This window comes from Tachysurus fulvidraco, chromosome 15 (assembly GCF_022655615.1).
Source record: "Tachysurus fulvidraco isolate hzauxx_2018 chromosome 15, HZAU_PFXX_2.0, whole genome shotgun sequence".
In the NCBI taxonomy this organism is placed as follows: Eukaryota; Metazoa; Chordata; class Actinopteri; order Siluriformes; family Bagridae; genus Tachysurus; species Tachysurus fulvidraco.
The window spans coordinates 8,899,764-8,919,464 of NC_062532.1; the positions used below are offsets into that span (position 1 = coordinate 8,899,764).

General features: G+C 40.4%; 1 protein-coding gene across 1 annotated transcript in view; it reads left to right on the forward strand.

Annotated features, from left to right (window-relative positions):
* abca3b (ATP-binding cassette, sub-family A (ABC1), member 3b) overlaps positions 1-19,701 on the forward strand; it is a 40,441-nt gene that overhangs the window by 16,920 nt on the left and 3,820 nt on the right. Inside the window, exons 11-28 of the mRNA XM_047800582.1 lie at positions 1,150-1,296; positions 1,443-1,572; positions 1,721-1,875; positions 5,926-6,081; positions 6,456-6,666; positions 6,836-6,986; positions 11,069-11,167; positions 11,898-12,096; positions 12,292-12,601; positions 12,712-12,985; positions 13,280-13,484; positions 15,552-15,771; positions 16,024-16,182; positions 17,280-17,440; positions 17,527-17,661; positions 18,539-18,733; positions 18,867-19,054; positions 19,326-19,496. Coding sequence (XP_047656538.1) covers positions 1,150-1,296; positions 1,443-1,572; positions 1,721-1,875; positions 5,926-6,081; positions 6,456-6,666; positions 6,836-6,986; positions 11,069-11,167; positions 11,898-12,096; positions 12,292-12,601; positions 12,712-12,985; positions 13,280-13,484; positions 15,552-15,771; positions 16,024-16,182; positions 17,280-17,440; positions 17,527-17,661; positions 18,539-18,733; positions 18,867-19,054; positions 19,326-19,496 — 3,266 coding nt within the window. The remainder of the gene's footprint in view (positions 1-1,149; positions 1,297-1,442; positions 1,573-1,720; positions 1,876-5,925; positions 6,082-6,455; positions 6,667-6,835; positions 6,987-11,068; positions 11,168-11,897; positions 12,097-12,291; positions 12,602-12,711; positions 12,986-13,279; positions 13,485-15,551; positions 15,772-16,023; positions 16,183-17,279; positions 17,441-17,526; positions 17,662-18,538; positions 18,734-18,866; positions 19,055-19,325; positions 19,497-19,701) is intronic.

The following is a 19,701-nucleotide window of genomic DNA, read 5'->3' on the forward strand; positions in this document are numbered from 1 at the left end:
CAGAAACTTCTCTGGTCTGATGACTTTCAATTTGGTAAACATACTAACTGCAAAACATAGACACATGAGTCTCCATCCCTCCATCCATCCATCCATCCATCCATCCATTCTCTACATCGTTTATCCTAGTGGGTCTCAGGAAGCCTGGAGGAAACTCCCACGAATATAATACATCTCTTTTATGGATCATATTAACAATCATATGTCTTTCTTTGTTAAACAATAATATATATTAAAAAATTCATATTGGGGGGCACAGTGGCTTAGTGGGTAGCACGTTCGCCTCACACCGCCAGGGTCGGGGTTCGATTCCCGCCTCCGCCTTGTGTGTGCGGAGTTTGCATGTTCTCCCCGTGCTTCGGGGGTTTCCTCCGGGTACTCCGGTTTCCTCCCCCGGTCCAAAGACATGCATGGTAGGTTGATTGGCATCTCTGGAAAATTGTCCGTAGTGTGTGAGTGAATGAGAGTGTGTGTGCCCTGCGATGGGTTGGCACTCCGTCCAGGGTGTATCCTGCCTTGATGCCCGATGACGCCTGAGATAGGCACAGGCTCCCCGTGACCCGAGAAGTTCGGATATAGCGGTAGAAAATGAATGAATGAATGAAAAAATTCATATTGTTTTTAGTATTAGACTATCAGATGTGGAGCTTTTGCCATACAAGCCCCTGTGAATGAGTTGTTCCTAGAAACAGTATTATATTTGAAAACTGGCAGTTTATTCTGAATAATAACAGGATTTGCATGAAGAACTGGCAATGTGAAGCTGTTGTGTGGACCGGAAGTCTATCTATAGGAGGTTGCACTGGTTCTGTGCACTTGTGAATGTGAACTTAACTTATACCCGGGTCTGCACTTGTTCAGGAAGTAATGTAACATTTGCATGTGTTCTATCCGATGATCATCAGTTAATTTTTATGTCCATGAGAGGCAGTGGAACACTGAGAGACACCGAAGATAGGTGCCTTAATGCACATACAGCACCAAGATAATAAAAGATAAAATTGCATGTTTGTGATGATGTAAGATTAACACAAATGCACTTGGGTTCAAAAGAATCAAATAACACTGAATTTGGACCACATATTTGGTCCAGAATTTCTTTTTTAATAGTATAGATATTTTTATAATGTGTAACATTTGCTGCCACAGCCCTCATACTGGTGCAACAGCCCTCGGGTTGCCCTGCTGAAGGAGAAGGAGGACGAAGAGGATGCAGAAAAAGCGCTGAAAGGGGAATTCATTGAAGAAGAGCCAACTGGATTAGTCTCGGGGGTTAAAATCAAGCACCTGGCCAAGGTACTGTACAAAGTGTGTGTGATCTTTGGAGGGCAGTGTTGTCTTGTATCTAAACACAGTCACTATGACTTTCACGTGGGCTGTTTTATTTTTAAAGCCCCTATCCTTGTCTCTATGATCTGTAAAACAGCTTTTCTCCACGGCAGGTTTTTAAAATGGGCAATAAGACTAAAGAAGCTGTGAAGGATCTCACATTAAGTATGTTTGAAGGCCAGATCACGGTGCTTCTAGGGCACAACGGAGCTGGAAAGACTACCACACTGTCAATGCTGACTGGTGAGCTGCTTAACTTGATTTAAATCAGTGGATACTGTGAAAGAGATCAGACATCTAAATCCTCAGCTTCTCTGTCCTTCCAGTCAGTCTAATATTATTTGGTGCTTGCTCTGTCTCGTTCAGTGTGTTATTTCTTGTTTTCTTCCAGGCTTGTTTCCTCCCAGCAGCGGCAGAGCTTACATTAATGGCTATGATATATGCCAGGATATGACACTGATACGCCGCAGCCTAGGCCTTTGTCCACAGCATGATGTGCTTTTCGACAACCTCACGGTTCGGGAGCATCTGCTTTTTTACGCCCAGGTAACTTTTTTGCTTCTTTTATCCACAGAAATGAAAAATCCATTCATAGTAACTCCATTATTTTATGACATCCTATGACATTAGTTTGCAAGGACCATTTTAAATTGTTACCCCTAACAAACATACAGACATGCAGACACACACATGTAAATATAAATAATATAAAGGTAAATAAGGCACTGCAAATGTAAAGATTAACTTTGTATGGTTGGTATTGGCTTGTTACAGTGTCACAGTTATCGTAACTGACAGTTATTGTTGAAGCTGTTGTAAAATTCTCAGTATACACACCTGTGTCTGCATCACACTAACTGAATTCTGCATCAATGGCCCTGGCTGTAAACTAATAATACTGTCACACTAAACCCGTTGTTCTTTTTATCCTCTAACCTTTTTTGTTATGTTGCTTAGAAACCAATATTTATACCAATTATATGATTGCTTGTTCTTTAGATTTTATCATATTGCTTTGTCTTTTTATTTTTTTCTATTAGCAGTAAGACACCCAATGGTGTGCAATACAATAATCTCATGAGATTATAGCTGCTCATTATAGCTGGCATGTCTTTGTTGACTTTTTTACAATACCAGAAAAATTCATTATGTGTTTAGTTTTCCCTTAAACTGGAAATGTCCTGAATATGTTCGTAAGTTCCTTAAACAACACTGTGTACTACATTTTTCCCAAAAACGTATGGCATATTTACAGCTGCTTTTTCCACCGAATCTGACTGGTCAGAAGGTATTCATTTACTTTAACAGCATGACCATGACAAGTACTAGTGTTGACTGTTCTATTCTAATATTCTATCATATACATGAGTAATAGCTTATTCTCAATATCAGTCCATAAAAAGGCTTTTAACCTTTCTGTAAAGAGATATCTGTTTTACCATTTATAAAAGGAGTCCTGGTGTCTACACTTTTTTGTAATGTTAGTAAGGTTTTTTGGTAATATGAAAAGCTGCAGTTTATTTGTCTTGTCAACTTGAAGAGAACATATGACAAGTGAGGTTGTGATTATTGACAGCATGAACTAATTGATAATAGGAACAGGAATTATATGCTTGTCAGGATAACAGGAACTAACTTGTTTAGTTAATGATCTACAACATGAAATGAAACTATAAAAAATATTGCATGTCAAAATGTACAGTAATAGTAAATGTGGTACAGTAAGAAATTGCATTTAGCTATGGTATATTGCATTTAGCTTGGTATATTGTAGCAAAATAGCTACCTATAATAATAATAATAATAATAATAATAATAATAATTATTATTATTATTATTAACAACAATTTCTCATTCATTCAGCTTTGTTGTTGATAGTCTGTTGAAGCTTTATGAAGCTGTTGCTTCATATCTTACATTTGCAGTTGTACAAATGAGGTATAAATTAACAAAATACTGTGAAAATAATGAAAGCTACAACATAATTCAATACATTTAAACTAACCTCCCAGTGTTGAAATTTTGTTCTGAAATTTTTGCAACTGAACTCCAAGAAACGAAAACTCACATGTGGGATGTGGTAGCTCAGTGGTTAAGATGTTGGACTACTGATTAGAAGGTTTGAATCCCAGGTCCACAAAGCTGCCATTGCTGGCCCCTTAAGCCTCAATTAGACTGGACTCATAAGGAAGGGGTTTTATCCATCCATCCATCCATCCATCCATCCATCCATCCATCCATCCATCCATCCATCCATCCTTACCCCCGCTTATCCGGGGACGGGGCAGCAGACTAAGCAGGGATGCCCAGACTTCCCTCTCCCCAGACACTTCCTACAGTTCTTCTGGGGGAATACCAAGGCGTTCCCAGACCAGCCGAGATACATAGTCCCTCCAGCGTGTCCTAGGTCTTCCCCTGGGCCTCCTCCCGGTTGGACATGCACGGAACACCTCCCCAGGGAGGCGTCCAGGAGGCATCCGAAACAAATGCCCGAGCCACCTCAGCTGACTCCTCTCTCAGCTCTTTCTTCACCACAACAGACCAGTATATCGACCGCATCACTGCAGAAGATACACCGATCCGCCTGTCGATCTCCCGCTCCATCCTTCCCTCACTCGTGAACAAGACCCCAAGATACTTAAACTCTTCTACGTGAGGCAGGAGCTCTCCGCCAACCTGAAGGACAAGCCACCCTTTTCCGGCTGAGAACCATGGCCACGGACTTGGAGGTGCTGATTCTCATCCCCGCTGCTTCACACTCGGCTGCAAACTGTCCCAGTGCACACTGAAGGTCCTGATTTGAGGAAGCCAACAGGACAACATCATTTGCAAAAAGCAGAGATGAAATCCTGTGGTCCCCAAAATGGACTCCCTCCAGCCCCCGACTGCTCCTAGAAATCCTGTCCATATAAATAATAAACAGGACCGGTGACAAAGGGCAGCCCTGTCGGAGTCCAACACGCACTGGGAACAAGTCTGACTTACTGCCGGCTATGCGAACCAAACTCCTACTCCGGTCATATAGGGACCGGACAGCCCTTAGCAGAGGGCCCCAGACCCCATACTCCCAGAGCACCCCCCACAGGTCACCACGAGGGACACAGTCGAATGCCTTCTCCAAATCCACAAAGCACATGTGGACAGAGGGACCACCACCACAGTCTGCCAGTCCAGAGGCACTGTCCCCAGCCGCCACGAGATGTTGCAGAGGTGTGTCAACCAAGACAGCCCCACAACATCCAGAGACTTGAGGTACTCAGGGCGGATCTCATCCACCCTCGGTGCCTTTCCACTGAGGAGCGTCTCAACTACCTCAGTGACCTCAGCTTGGGGGATCGACGAGTCCACAACCGAGCCCTCGGCCTATGCTTCCTCTGTGGAAGACATGTCGGTGGGGTTGAGGAGATCCTCGAAGTACTCCTTCCACCGTCCGAGAATGTCCCCAGTCGAAGTCAGCAGATTCCCACTCCCACTGTAAACAGTGTGGGCAGGGCACTGCTTCCCCCTCCTTAGGTGCCGGACGGTTTGCCAGAATTTCTTTGGGGCCAACCGATAGTCCTTCTCCATGACCTCACCGAACTCCTCCCAGACCCGAGTTTTCGCCTCCGCAACCACCCAGGCTGAAGCTCACTTGGCCCTCCGGTACCTATCAGCTGCCTCCGGAGTCCCCCGAGCCAACCAGGCTCGATAGGACTCCTTCTTCAGCTTGACGACATCCCTTACTTCCGGGGTCCACCACCGGGTACGGGGATTGCCACCACGACAGACACCGGAGACCTTACGGCCACAGCTCCAAGCAGCCGCGTCGACAATGGAGGTGGAAAACATGGTCCACTCAGACTCAATGTCTCCAACCTCCCTTGGGATCTGGTTGAAGCTCTGCTGGAGGTGGGAGTTGAAGATCTTTCTGACCGGAGACTCTGCCAAACGTTCCCAGCAGACCCTCACAGTACGTTTGGGTCTGCCAAGTCTGTCCAACTTCCTCCCCCGCCATCGGATCCAACCAGGTGGTGATCAGTTGACAACTCTGGCCCTCTCTTTACCCGAGTGTCCAAGACATACGCCGGAGGTCTTATGAAACAACCACAAAGTTGATCATCGACCTCCGACCTAGGGTGTCCTGGTGCCACGTGAGTTTTAACTAGATGTATTAAATCAATGCCTCAATACAAGTTTAAACTTGGTTGCAAATGGATCTCCCAAATGTGGCTTCAGGAGGCCCACAATCCTGTCTGAGACATTCCAGTTCTGAGCAGAAATTCCCACAAAGTAGGAAGTAGCAAGAAGCTTGTGGAAGCTGCAATACTAAAAAAAGTGTATGAAACTTTTGGCCGACTGAAAATCTTTTGTATTTAATATCTCTTTACTGCCATTATTATGAAATGACCTGGAAATAAAATGACATGGCATTAAAATAGATACCCTAATTGCCTTAACACAGAAAATGCATGGTAATATGAAATAAATGGAGTTGTGAAAAACTGAATTTGATTGTAATTTGCCTAGCTGTATGTAATCATATCTCTTATTTTGTTTGTTACTCTTTTTGCTGCCTGTCTCTTTTTGACTTCCATTAATTCTACTTAATTTGTTCAGCTGAAGGGCTACCCCCGTGAGAAGATCCCAGATGAGGTGGACCGCATCATCCGTATTCTAAACCTGGGGGATAAGAGGAGTGCACGGTCAAAGACCCTTTCAGGTGGAATGAAACGCAAGCTTTCTATCGGAATTGCACTTATAGGAGACTCAAAGGTCAGCCATTGTTTTCAGATTGTACATGACTATGATGAATAAATGTCACATGCTTCACTGACGTGTTTTTGGCTTACTGAGAACAGACAGCTGATACTAATCATTATCATGGTGTTGATAAAGGCTGATGGATCTGCTGAAGTGTATGACTTTATTTGTTGTTCAAAGTCTTATTGATCTGTTTGATATCAGTGACACCAGCAGTTTTTCTTTTAATGCAGTCTTTCAATGACCAATATTAATTCTCTTGTTATAATCCATGCTTACATACTAATACTGATTAGGTTTTAGGAGACTGCACATTTCTGATTTTCCATGTCATTATGGAATTATTGTTGTAGGAAGAGTCACTTTTCCTGACTTTTACTTTGTAGGTGGTGATGCTGGACGAGCCTACCTCTGGCATGGACCCATCAGCCAGACGGGCCACATGGGATTTGTTGCAGGGTGAGAAACGAGGTCGCACCATCCTTCTTACCACACACTTCATGGACGAGGCTGACCTACTGGGAGACCGCATTGCTATCATGGCTGGTGGGGAACTCCAATGCTGTGGCTCACCTCTGTTCCTCAAGAACAAATACGGTGTGTGATATAAACTTGTGGTGGGGTGATGGGGTTTTCTTAAATATTCATTTAAAGTTAAAATGACTTTGCTTTCAACTAACAATGTAATATAAATGACTAAAAGCATCATAGACTAGTGTATATACTGTGTGTAACTGTTACACATTAATTTGCATATGTTTCTCAGGTGCTGGCTACCATATGGTGATAGTAAAGGATGCGTTGTGTAACGTGTCAGAGATCAGCCGCCTGGTTCACATGTACGTGCCCAATGCCACCCTGGAGAGTAGTGCAGGGGCTGAACTTTCCTACATCCTGCCAAAAGAGAGCACCAGTCGGTAAGACAGTACTTTGAGTGTGTGTATTTTCTGAACCAATAGGCCTTGTCTGTACACATCTAATTACATTACATACTTCACACATCCAATTAACCGCCAACATATATAGGAAGTAGTAGTGGAATTAACTGATTATGTTGTGATGTTTACTGGGTGAGCCAAAAATAGATCCAGGCCAGGATTTATTACTTAATTTACAACTATTAGCTAGATTTGATTTACACAGCCATTACATGACCTTCAGAAGTTAGTCAAGAAACTTGGTTGAACCATGGTGTAATCAAATCTGCATCAGCAGAGGAAGGAAACAAGGATTTCTCATGGGGTTTCTAAGTCTAGATTATTTTAGAAAACAGGCATGCTTAATAATTAATATTGACTCACTGGAGATTTGCATCTATTTCAAGATTGTTTGTGGCATGTGTACATTGAGGAGCATCACATCAGACAGACTGGTCTAAGACAAATCCACAATTTTTCTGAAGAAACATTAATTTTTTAAAAAAATAAGAAATTAATGATCAAAATAAAACATGTATTGTGACTTAATCAGTTGGTCTGAAATATAACTATTCCATATAATTGTTTATGTTCCATGGTTTGCATACAATTTCTTAATTGTCACGTTGCATTAATTTTGTTTACAAGTACATAGAACAGCATCAACCAATCATGCGGCAGCAGCACAATAAAAACAGTCAAACATTAGAAAGGAGAAAAGTGTGATCTCTATGACTGGAATAGTATTGTAGAAACTACAGATCTATTGGGAATTTCTGGAAAATGATACATTTATAGTGCAAAAAGGTGAGCAGCAGTTCTGTGAGTGGAAATTGTAAGCCTTATTTACAAGATAGGTTAAAAGCAAATGGCCAGATTGGTTTGAGCTGACAGGAGCAATACAGTAACCCATATTATTCTTTCCGGTCCCCTAGGGGAAGTTCATTCCACAATCTCGGTTCCAGAACAGAAAAGCGTCTTGTTGTGTACCTCTTATCCTGAGAGATGGTGGGAGCAGTCGAGCAGTGCTGGTAGCTAAGAGTTACAGTAGTCCAGTCTTGAGATGACAAGAGAATGAGCAAGTACCTGAGCAGCCTCTATGAACAAAAATTGCTGAATCCTTCTAATGCTTTGAGAAGTAACAGACATTAGTGCGTCACACTAGCAATATGCGAAGAAAAGGACAGTTGAGTGTCCATAGTACCCCATGGTTGTGAGCTGTGACTGAAGAGGAGATCAGATTGTTATGCAGGGATATTGCAAGATCATGACCTGGGGATAGATCACCTGGGATGATCAGCAGTTCAGTTTTCCTAGGATTGAACTTCAACTGATGAGCCGTCATCCACAATGATATGATTGCCAGACATGCTGAGATCTGAACAGAAGCTGTGGTATTTGAGGGTGGTAAAGAGAAGATAAGTTGTGTATCATCAGCAAAGCAGTGGTAAGAGAACCAGTGTGAGGAAATACCAAGAGAGTAAATATACAGGGAGAAAAGAAGAGGACCATGTACTGAGCCCTTTGGGACATCAGTGGAGAGTCTGCATGGAGCAGATATCACTCCTCTCCTTGTTACCTGATATGAGTGACCATTCATGTAGGAAGCAAACCATTCCCATGCTGATCAGCAAATTATAAGACTCCTGAGGGTGGACAAGAGAGTCTTGTGGTTGGCCCTAGCAAACGCTGCTGAAAGGTCAAGGAGATTGAGGCCAGATGACAGCTTGGCTGATCTAGCAGTATGTAGTTTCCAAAAGGGACATGCAAAAGGGCTGTCTCTGTCGAATGTGCTGCTTTAAAGACAGACTGGTTGGGATCTTGAATGTTGTTCTGTGAGAGATGGACAGACAGTTATAGACAATGTCTTCAAGAATTTTTGATTGAAAAGAGATAAGTGATACCGGTCTGTAGTTAGTTCAGGTAACCCTTGCTCTCTTGAAGGTAGTTGATACATGACCAGATGTTGGAGAGCCATTGCTGATTGTGGTGATGAAGGGAAGGTCTTGCGAGATGGTCTGGAGCATAGTGGAAGGGAGTGGATCCGATGGGCAGGTGGAAGGATAGCAACACAGGATGGGTTGTAGAATCTCTTCTGCTGGTATGGTTGAGAAATGCGACAAGAAGGAGTAGGGGAAACCTGATTGTGAGATGTAGGTGCAGTCGGGCAAAAGTGAAGATCCTTGCAGATTTTTTTTATCGATCGGTAAAAAGAAGTCTTCTGCAGTCAGGGAGGATGAAGCAGGTGGAGCCAGGGTGATTGAGTAGAGAAGAGATGTTGTGGAGCATTTGCAGAAGCTTCAAGCTTTCCCTTGTAGAAGGAAGGCTTGGCAGAAGTCACGTCTGAAGAGAACTTGGGTGTACAGTAAGAGTCAAGATCTGCTAGAAGTTGTGTTTTCTTCCACTTTTTCTCGGATGATAGCTTTCTTCAATTGTAGCGCAACACATCACAGGAGCAGAACAAAAAGTCTTCTTGGGGTTCGTGGACAGAAGGCAGAGAAAGTCCATTGTTGTGGAAAGACAGAATTGGAACCTGATATGGCCATCTGACCCATCCACCTCTATATGCCTTTGATGTATATCAAGTCAAGTCAAGAAGCTTTTATTGCCATTTCAACCATATATATCTGACACAGTACATGGTGAAATGAGACATTTCTCCAGGACCATGGTGCTAAATAAAACAAAGGACGAGCTAAGGACTTACTGTAGTACTGTAAGTAGCACTAGCCACATAAAATGCATCTGTGCAACCTGGTGCAAACAGTGCAAGACAAAAGACAAAAAAGACAGTGCAGGACAAAAGACAGTGCAAACAAAATATACAAGACATTTCACAAAAGACAATACACAAAAGACAATAAAAAAAAAACAGCACTGACCAGTGTAAATGTCTTATTTTCAATCAATATTACGTGTGCAGAAATACTGGAATGAACACATTAGTAATATAGCAGCAGTTTCATGAGGTATTGTAAAGTATTGAGCAAAACAGCAATCGACTGAAATGTGTATGTTCTGAGATGCTTTTCTGCTCACCATGGCTGTAAACTTTTTTTGTCAGTTTAATACAGTCAGGTCATTCTCCTCTGATCGCTCTCATCAACAAGATGTTTAAGCATGCAGACTTGCATGACAAAAGGAAATGTACATGTGTATAACAAAGTTGTATATATAAAGCTGCATGATTTATTTATGTATATTTGTTGATCGTGCTGCTGCCACATGATTTGGCTGATGGAATAACACTATAAATGTCTAGGTGTACAGGTATTCCTGTATTTGACAATGGAATACCTACAGTTTATGCAGCCGAAATATCTTTAATAAAATATATTTTGCAATAATTATAATCAGCAAGAGCTATATAATTGTTATACCCTAATAACTTGCATAATAACATAAACCCACTTAAAGCTGCAAAGAAAAACAACAATTTTCAACCTTAATCTAGCTAGCCTTCAAGAGGACACAACCCTTACTTAGACTGCTACTTCTCCTGGTTAAATGTAAGCTGTTTCAGGGCCAGAGAGGGAAAATATAGCCATCGATCTGTCTATAATGGAGTGCCCTGATGTGATGCCCATTTCCTTCTCATTTACTGAACTTCTCTTTATTCATCCCAAAATCAATAATTCCTTCTCTTTCTCTTGCTTCAGCCACTTGGGTTCTGATCATTATATTGGGCAAATGTTGTTATAACAATTATACATGGCTGCATAAATGTCTTAATAGTCCTTTGTCTTTGGACATTCACTGTGTTAGTACATGAATTGTGAGTACAACACAAGATGATAAGCTGCTGTACTCCATTTTTATAGTATATTCACATTGCTTTCTTCTTTCTGATCAGATCTGCATGGTGCTGTACTTCTGTTTGCAATTATCCATTTCAATTTGAAAATATATACTCATTTTGAATTTGATGCCTGCAAATTTCTTTAAGGTTGCTTTCTGACAATGTGTATTATGTAAATGTTATTCAAATAACTAACAAAAATGCAATAAAAATCTATACTGTTCCACTGTAGGTGGAATTAATGTATGTGTCCAGTCAATGAAGATTTTGTGCATCTTTGTAGGTTCGAGCTTCTGTTTGCTGAGCTGGAAATGAACAGAGAGGAGTTGGGCATCGCCAGCTATGGTGCTTCTGTTACCACCATGGAGGAAGTTTTTCTTAGGTACTTGGATTAAACCAATCAATATTACATCATAACCACATGGTATATTGTTGGACCAGTGAAAGGATTTGCCCAAGATTTGGTAGTTCTTCATGTGTTATTAAGATGCTTTGATGTTTAACCAAGTTTCATTAGCAGGATGCTTTAGTATTGCTCAGTAAAATTGGTTGAAAGGCAATATCCATCATTTATGATTCTTTTAAGTCATCAAAAAAGCACATCAAAAAGCATGTCTGATTTTTCAAGCCTATGTCAGGGTCAATCTCAGAGGACTGAAAAAAAGCCGAGACCAAATCTTATTTATCTGCCCATGCCCCATCTATTCTGTTCCATTCCTCTTTTCATTTTATTGTAAAGCTTTCAATGGATCATCATTACTGTCTCAATAGGAAGTGACCATGTGGCTCTATAAGGGGTCTAGAAGAAAGACTGATTGTTATTGTTTCCTAAAAACTTCAATTGATGGAAAATCTTGTGGCTGATTGCAACGTGCTCAGAAACCTTTCTGTCACTCTATTACCCTCCTCTTCTCTTGTAGCCACATCCATCTGAGCAGGTCCAACAGTTTAACAATGTTTTCCCCCTCTTCATTATAGTTCAGATTTTCTTCTATACAGAATGCTTTCCACATAGTTAAGTGTCACAGCCTACATAGTTACAGCTACATCTGGAACACTTGTATGTGAATATGACCTGTTTCTTTTATATCTGTGTGTTTGTACATGGACAGGGTTGGGAAGCTGGTGGACTCCAGTCTAGACATTCAGGCCATTCAGCTTCCAGCTCTGCAGTACCAGCATGAGCGCAGGTCACATGACTGGACAGTTGACGATACTAGCAGTATCAGCGGCATGACTGATGTAACAGACTTCACCGATAGTGGCACATTGATCTCAGAGGACTGCTCCAACATCAAACTCAACACAGGGGTCAGTCTGTCTAAGGGTCATCCTAGAAAGATTCTGTATCTAAATATGTATTTTTTGTCCTATATCATGTAGAACTTCATACTAAAGTAAATCTCATTTTGATCATTGTTTGAAATGAATATTTTATTAGTACAGTGTATAGTATGGATGACCTCTCTTTCCTTTCTCTTTGTAACCAAAACTGTTACACACTAGGCTAAGCTCTACATGCAGCAGTTCTACGCCATGTTTTTAAAGAGGGCTCTGTATAGCTGGCGGAACTGGAAGGTGATGGTGGCACAGTTTTTAGTGCCACTTATCTTCACAGCAGTTGCCCTTGTTGTGGCCCAAACACTCCCTAGGCAACACAAAACCCCAGAACTTCTCCTAGCACTTAACCGGTATGGCCCCACCTCTGTGCCCATTGCCCTGGATTCTAATGCCGGACCTCTGGTTACAGCACTTGCTGAAGCCTATGCTGCCCAGCTTGATGCACAGAGTGCCTCACCAGTGACCAATCTAACTGGTAATGGCTTTGAAATGGGGTAAACATTGTGACCCTTTTTGAATGGAATGATGTAAGCAAAAATTAAAGGTGAATCATAATGGTTGAATCAGTGTATTCTATCATTGCAGACTTCACAGAGTATGTACTAAACAATGCCATAAGGGAAGGAGGAGCCTTCAATGAGCGCTGCGTGGTGGGTGCTGCTTTTAGTGGTCAAACTAACGAGCTTGCTGAAATCACTGGCTACTTCAACAACCAAGGCTACCACACACCGGCTACTGCACTCATGATGGTGGATAATGCTCTCTACAGGCTCTTGGCTGGCCCAAATGCTTCCATCCAGACAGGAAACAAACCCATGCCCCGCAACATGTCCGAAACAGCCCAGAGCCAGCTCTCAGAGTGAGTCTGAGTGTATCCCAGTATAGAAGAATTTTACATTTACAAACAATACAGTTTAACACATTTAGCATGACAGATGACACAAGTGCTAGAGGCAATGGAACTTTATGCTTTATTTAGTTAATTTGAATGTTACATTTGTTAACCACTCTCAGCTAAAGTGTGTCTGTAATTGTTGAAAACAGCATATGCTTGCAGTGCATCAGGGAAATGCAATTTATACACATGGCTGCATAAATTTACTATCTGTTTTTTTTTTTACATTTCTTTTTTTTCCTTGGATCTTTTGCTCAGGGGTCAAACTGGCTTTGCCATAGCTATTAACCTGATGTATGGAATGGCATCCTTGGCCAGCACCTTCGCCCTGCTCCTGGTGATTGAGCGCTCTGTGAAGTCCAAGCATGTACAGAGGGTCAGCGGTGTCTACCTCTCCAACTTCTGGTTCTCTGCCTTACTGTGGGACTTGATCAACTTTGCGCTGCCTTGTCTTCTAATGCTGGTCAGTGTTGCCTTATATCTTCTGAAAAAGGGAGAGACCACATATAAAAAATGCTGTAATTCCATCCCCATTCACCTCAGTCTGATGCAAAAGTGTGCACTTATAGATTATTATATACAGTATTTCATTTTAACTCCAACAGAACTAAAATAAACATAGCTGATAGTAGCGCTGATGTATGAGGCCATGTATACAGCATATAATGCTGCTACTCACAACAGACGTTATACAAAAAGTGCTATGCAAATGTCATTTACTTGTGCTCATGGTGCATGAACATTTCAGGTGTTCATGGTTCAGGTGTTCATGCACAATGTACTATCAAATAATCTAATATGCAAACCGATGCAAAGTTTGTTCAAATAACATACGTACATTGATGACCCAAAATGGTTCATTGAAGATAAAGGACATAATTATAATCTTGTACTGGCAGAGAACATGAAAGTCTGATATTTAATAAAATTTTAGCAGTCTTGATTTGTCGTTCACCTTTGGGATACAGGAGAAATGGGCAGGTGTGAAGACCTTTGACAATACACGCTGACGTTTTTTACACAGTGGTGCATTGGCCCCTTTCCTCATTTAAAAAATTTTTTTTTGCATGTTTGTCACACTTTAATGTTTAAGATCATCAAACAAAATTTTAATATTTGTCAAAAATAACACAAGTAAACACAAAATACAGTTTTTAAATAAAGGTTTTTATTATTAAAGGGAAAACAAAATACAAACCTACATGGCCCTGTGTAAAAAGTGTTTGCCCCTAAACCTAATAACTGGTTCACAGATTATTTTCCCAAAAGTCTTGCGGATCATCAAGATGTTTTCTGGCAAATCTGAGATGAGCCTTTATGTTCTTTTTGCTTAGCAGTGGTTTTTGTCTTGGAACCTGTCATTCAGGCCATTTTTGCCGTCTCTTTCTTATGGTGACGTCATGGACACTGACCTTAACTGAGGCAAGTAAGGCCTGCAGTTCTTTGAAGGTTGTTGTGGTCTTTTGTGAGATCTTGGATGTCGTCGCCGCGCTCTTGGGGTAATTTTGGTCAGCCGGCCACTCCTGAGAAGGTTCACCACGATTCCATGAGTTCGCCATTTGTGGATAATGCTACAATGTGGTTTGCTGGAGTCCCAAAGCTTTAGAAATGGTTTTATAACCTTTTCGAGACTTATAGATCTCAATTTCTTTCTCATTTGTTCCTGAATTTCTTCAGATCTTGGCATGCTTTGTAGCTTTTGAGATTTTTTTTTGGTCTACTTCACATTGTCAGTCAGGTCTTATTTAAGGGATTTTTTTTATTGTGAACAGGTGTGGCAGTAATCAGGCCTTGGTGTGACTAGTGAAATTTAACTCAGGTGTGATAAACCACAGTAATGTTTTAACTTTTTCACACAGGGCCCCTTAATAATAAAAAAAAAGTGTTTTTAAAAACATTTAAAAACTGCATGTTGTAATCTTTGACTAATATTTAAATTTGTTTGATTATCTGAAACATTAAAGTGTGACAAACATGCAAAAACAATAAATCAGGAGGGGGGCCAACACTTTTCCACACCACTGTGTCATTTGACTCAACATCGTTGTGGACCAGGTACAGTCTTTCATAGCAGTGGTTTTCCCTCATGGGAGTGCCCTCTTTTAGCATGATCACACACCCTGTCACCTTGCATACATTATTCTGGAACAATTTAAGGAACATAACAAACATGTTGCCTTGGCATAAAAATTCTCCAAATCTCAGCTGTGCAACAAGAAAATCGAGCATCTGTAGGATGTGTTGGAACAAGAAGTCCAAGCCAAGCAGGTCCACCAGAAAACTTTCAATCCACCTGCTGCTAATGTCTTAGTGCCAGTTACCACACCACTTAGAAAGACCAGCAGTCTGGTAGTGTCTATGCCTCAGGGCGTTGGAGTTGTTTTGGCAGCATGCAGAGGGCCAATATTTGACAGGTGGTCTTATATTAGTAAATTGGTGTATACTTTTATGATTAGGAACTCAATCATTTTTTGAGTATTTTGAAAATAACAATCATTCATTTTTTTAATGTTCACCCTCTGTGTTTTAGGTGGTGTTTTCTGTATTTGGGGTGAAGGCCTTTGTTACGAAAAAACACCTGGTAGATGTGCTGCTTTTGTTGCTGCTCTATGGCTGGGCTGTGATTCCTCTCATGTACTTGCTCAGCTTCCTTTTCACGAGTGCTGCCACTGCTTTCACTCGCCTCACCATCTTCAACATAATCAGCGGCACAGCTACGTTCCTTGCTGTCACCATCATGACCATCCCTGGTAAGAGATTTTATACCCATTTGCCCAGTTACTAAGAACATTAGGGGCTGATTAAGAGGGAGACTCTTCAAACAGGCTTATGGTGTTTAATATGGGATGAAAGATGGGTTTGAGCAGTAGAAAGTATGACAACTAGTCTACTGGCATAATGTTATATTTTTTCCAGATTTTTATGACAAACCTATTATGATATAGACAAGAAAAGCATAAGTATCTATAACCAAATTGTCCTGGTTCTCTTACTATTTCTAGAGTTGCATCTGGAGAATCTTTCACGTTTAATGGATAAAGTATTTCTGCTATTCCCCAACTACTGCCTGGGCATGTCTTTTAGCCAATTCTACCAAAATTATGAGACCATCAGCTTCTGTACCACCAGCTTCCTCACCAAAGAAATTTGCCATTTATACAGTAAGTTTTATTTCAGAATTATTTAGTGAATATGACTCAAGTCTTCTTCTTCTTCTTCTTCTTCTTCTTCTTCTTCTTCTTCAGTGAATATTCCATTAATGCTCTAATAAACATGTTAACATATATTTTTTAGTGTATTTGTTTATTTTTAGCAAAATGTGTCACATATATCTAAGCAGTATCCTAAGCCACATTAATATTTGTATCATACTTTCATTTAATTATCTTTAGAATCTTTTTATTTTGACCGGGGCCATGCTGTTTACTATAATTTAAATTTTGAATCTAAATTTACATTAAGTTAAATATTATCATATACACTCATACACCTCCATTTTATTAGGAAGCACAGCCATGCATATATATAATCAGCCAATCATGTGGCAGCAGTGCAATGCAAAAAAACATGCAGATACAGGTCAAGAGCTTAATTTAATGTTCAGAATGGAGAAGAATGTGATCTCTGTGACTGTAACTGTGGTTTGGTTGTTTGTGCCAGATGGGGTGGGTTGAGTATTTAGAATCCCTGAAATCCAGACAGTTTCACATTGTACATATATCACAAAGTGTTTTTAGCTAACAGGAAGTCTATAATTTAAATAAGCACTCTTTACAACTGTGATGAACTGAAAAGAATCTTATAATACTAAACACATCAAACTTACATCAGCTTCTACTCCTCTCAGCCAAGTACAAGAATGATGGGACAATTTACTTTGTGGTTTTGGTACTACCATGCCATTCTGTGTCATTCAACCAACACCTATACCATAGTTAGTATCACAGGGATCACTGCCTCATTGTTGGCTAATTGGATCACGAAAGAAATAAAATTCTGTGATTTCAGACATAATTGTAGAACTGGATAGGTTTCCTTATCTGTTGTCTGGGAATATAATTTTTTGATGATTTGATGCATAATACACGTAGAAAGAAATGGAAAAAGTTCATGTCTGAATCCTTTTTAGTGTGTAAATAATAATAATGATAATAATAATAATAGCAAAGTCTGTATTCAGAAGTAAAATAATAGTAATTATTCATGCCATTTGAATTCATAAATCCTAAGTTGCTTTGAATTTTATGGTTTTCTACAGACATCACCTATCAGCTGAACTACTTCTCTATGAATGAACCCGGAGTGGGCTCCTACCTGGTGGCTATGTCCCTCCAGGGTGTGGTTTTCCTTGTCCTTCTTTTTATCATTGAGCTTCGGTGCATCAACACACTCTTCAACCTCTGCAGGAGATGCAAGAAGGTGTTAGAGAGAATAAATTTTGCCTTAATATGCAGATGCAGAATTGATTGGTACATAGATAAACATGCATATATTTTTGTGTCCAGGGCATGCAGGTTGGAGAAGAAGCCTTTCAGCCTGAGGATAGAGATGTAGCTGATGAGAGAAAGAGGGTTTTAGAATGCCAGCCTGTGGTGGAGTCCATGGTTGGAAGTCCTCTCATTCTGCAAGAACTTACTAAGGTAATTATTAAACTGCGCTATTACAAAAGAAAGAGTGCAGTTTAATAATTGAGAATCCTTGACTATAGTGTTGGATCAATAATCGGATATTAAGTAGCCTTCTTCACCACCATCATCTTCCATCTAGTGTAAGAATTGACAAACAATTATTGGACAAGCAAGTTCATTTCACATGTTTTGAATGTGAAATGATATGAAATAATAATATGATGAATATGAGAATTTTTTATATTTAGATGTGTGTTGTTTGTTTGTTAAACTACAGAAACCACATAATTTCCAAAAATATTTGATCATATGTCTACCAAGTGTATCTTGTTCCCCAAGTCTGTCTGGTTAGTTTGATTGTTTAAATAATAAATAGCTGTTAAAAAGGATTAGCCAACATAAAAATCAGAGAGCTGTTTATGGGAGGAAAGCAAGCCATCTGTAGCTGAGTAAAGAAGGAAAATCAATCTGAGGCATTGCAAAAATAGACAAAGAATCAAACCGCTGGTGTACTGAGCAACAGACTCTGAACAGGTTGTTCAGTGAACAATTGAACAATGAAATCTGTAAAGAAAAATGCAAAAACATGATCCTAAACATAAAAGCTGTGCAGCATGGTGGAGGTAGTGTTATGGCTTGGGCTTGCATACAGTAGCTGCTTCCTGACCAGGCTCACTAAACATTATTGATGATTCGGTATAACTAATGATGGTAGCAGCCGAATTATTTCAGAGGTTTACAGCAATATTTTCTCTGATTTTAGAGAGACCCGCATCCAAATGAATCAGTTAATTTGTATGCAAAAAGTTAATGATCCAAGAGTTTTTAGTGACATTAGTTACATTTCCATTGTCAGCTATTACAAGAAGGTCCATTGCTGTGTGAATAGGTATACCCAGGAAGTCAGTCTCTGCTGGCAGTGGACCGCTTGTCCCTGGCTGTGGGGAAGGGTGAATGCTTTGGACTGCTAGGATTTAATGGGGCTGGAAAGACAACTACATTTAAAATGCTGACTGGAGATGAGACTGTGACTGCAGGGGATGCCTTCATTGATGGCTACAGTATTCTCCATGATGTGAAGAAGGTCAGACATTGACAGTTGTACTATTCACAAAAAAATAAATATATCATGTCAGTAAAGATTTTAGTGCATTTCTAATCTAAAAAAGTTATTTTATAATATTATTTATTTTTAAAGTGAACTGTATGACCTGCAGGTACAGCAGCGAATCGGCTACTGCCCTCAGTTTGATGCTGTGCTGGATCACATGACTGGCCGTGAGACTCTCAGCATGTATGCAAGGCTCAGAGGAATCCCAGAAAAATATGTTTGCGCATGTGTAGAGAATGTGCTCCGCTCGTTGCTCCTGGAGCCACATGCTGACAAAATGGTTCGAAGTTACAGGTACAGATGTGTGTGTGTGAATGAGTGATCAGAGCACTATATGCATAAATACAGTGTCACTGTAAAAATCTAACACACAGAATCTGTAAAGACTATAGTGAGATTTGACAGAAGCTAGAAATTACTTTTCATTCAAGAAATTGTTTACAAAGTGTTGACAGTGTTAGTTCAGTATAAAAACAGTGGGCTGCTTTATGAGAACATCATGTAATTTTCTGTGTGAAATAATGATCTGTGTGAATTTTCTTTCTGCACGGTTTCTGTCATTCAGTGGGGGCAACAAGAGGAAGTTGAGTGCAGGTATGGCTCTGATCGGTGGGCCGCCTGTCATCTTCCTCGATGAGCCGTCCACTGGCATGGATCCAGTGGCTAGACGTTTACTTTGGGACGCAGTCACACGCACCAGAGAATCTGGCAAAGCCATCATCATCACCTCACACAGGTAAATTCCTCAGTGTAAACAAATACTTTTGCTTTAGCACTTACAGTAAGTGTAAACTAAACCTCACCAAAGCCACTAAAGAGTTGTGTTGTTTATTGCTTTACAGAAGATTTAAATAAATAACTCTTTAGGTAAAGCACACTCCCAAAGGATAAGTTCTTTTGCATATCAGTTAAGACATTTGTAAAGTGGTGTAGAGTTAAGT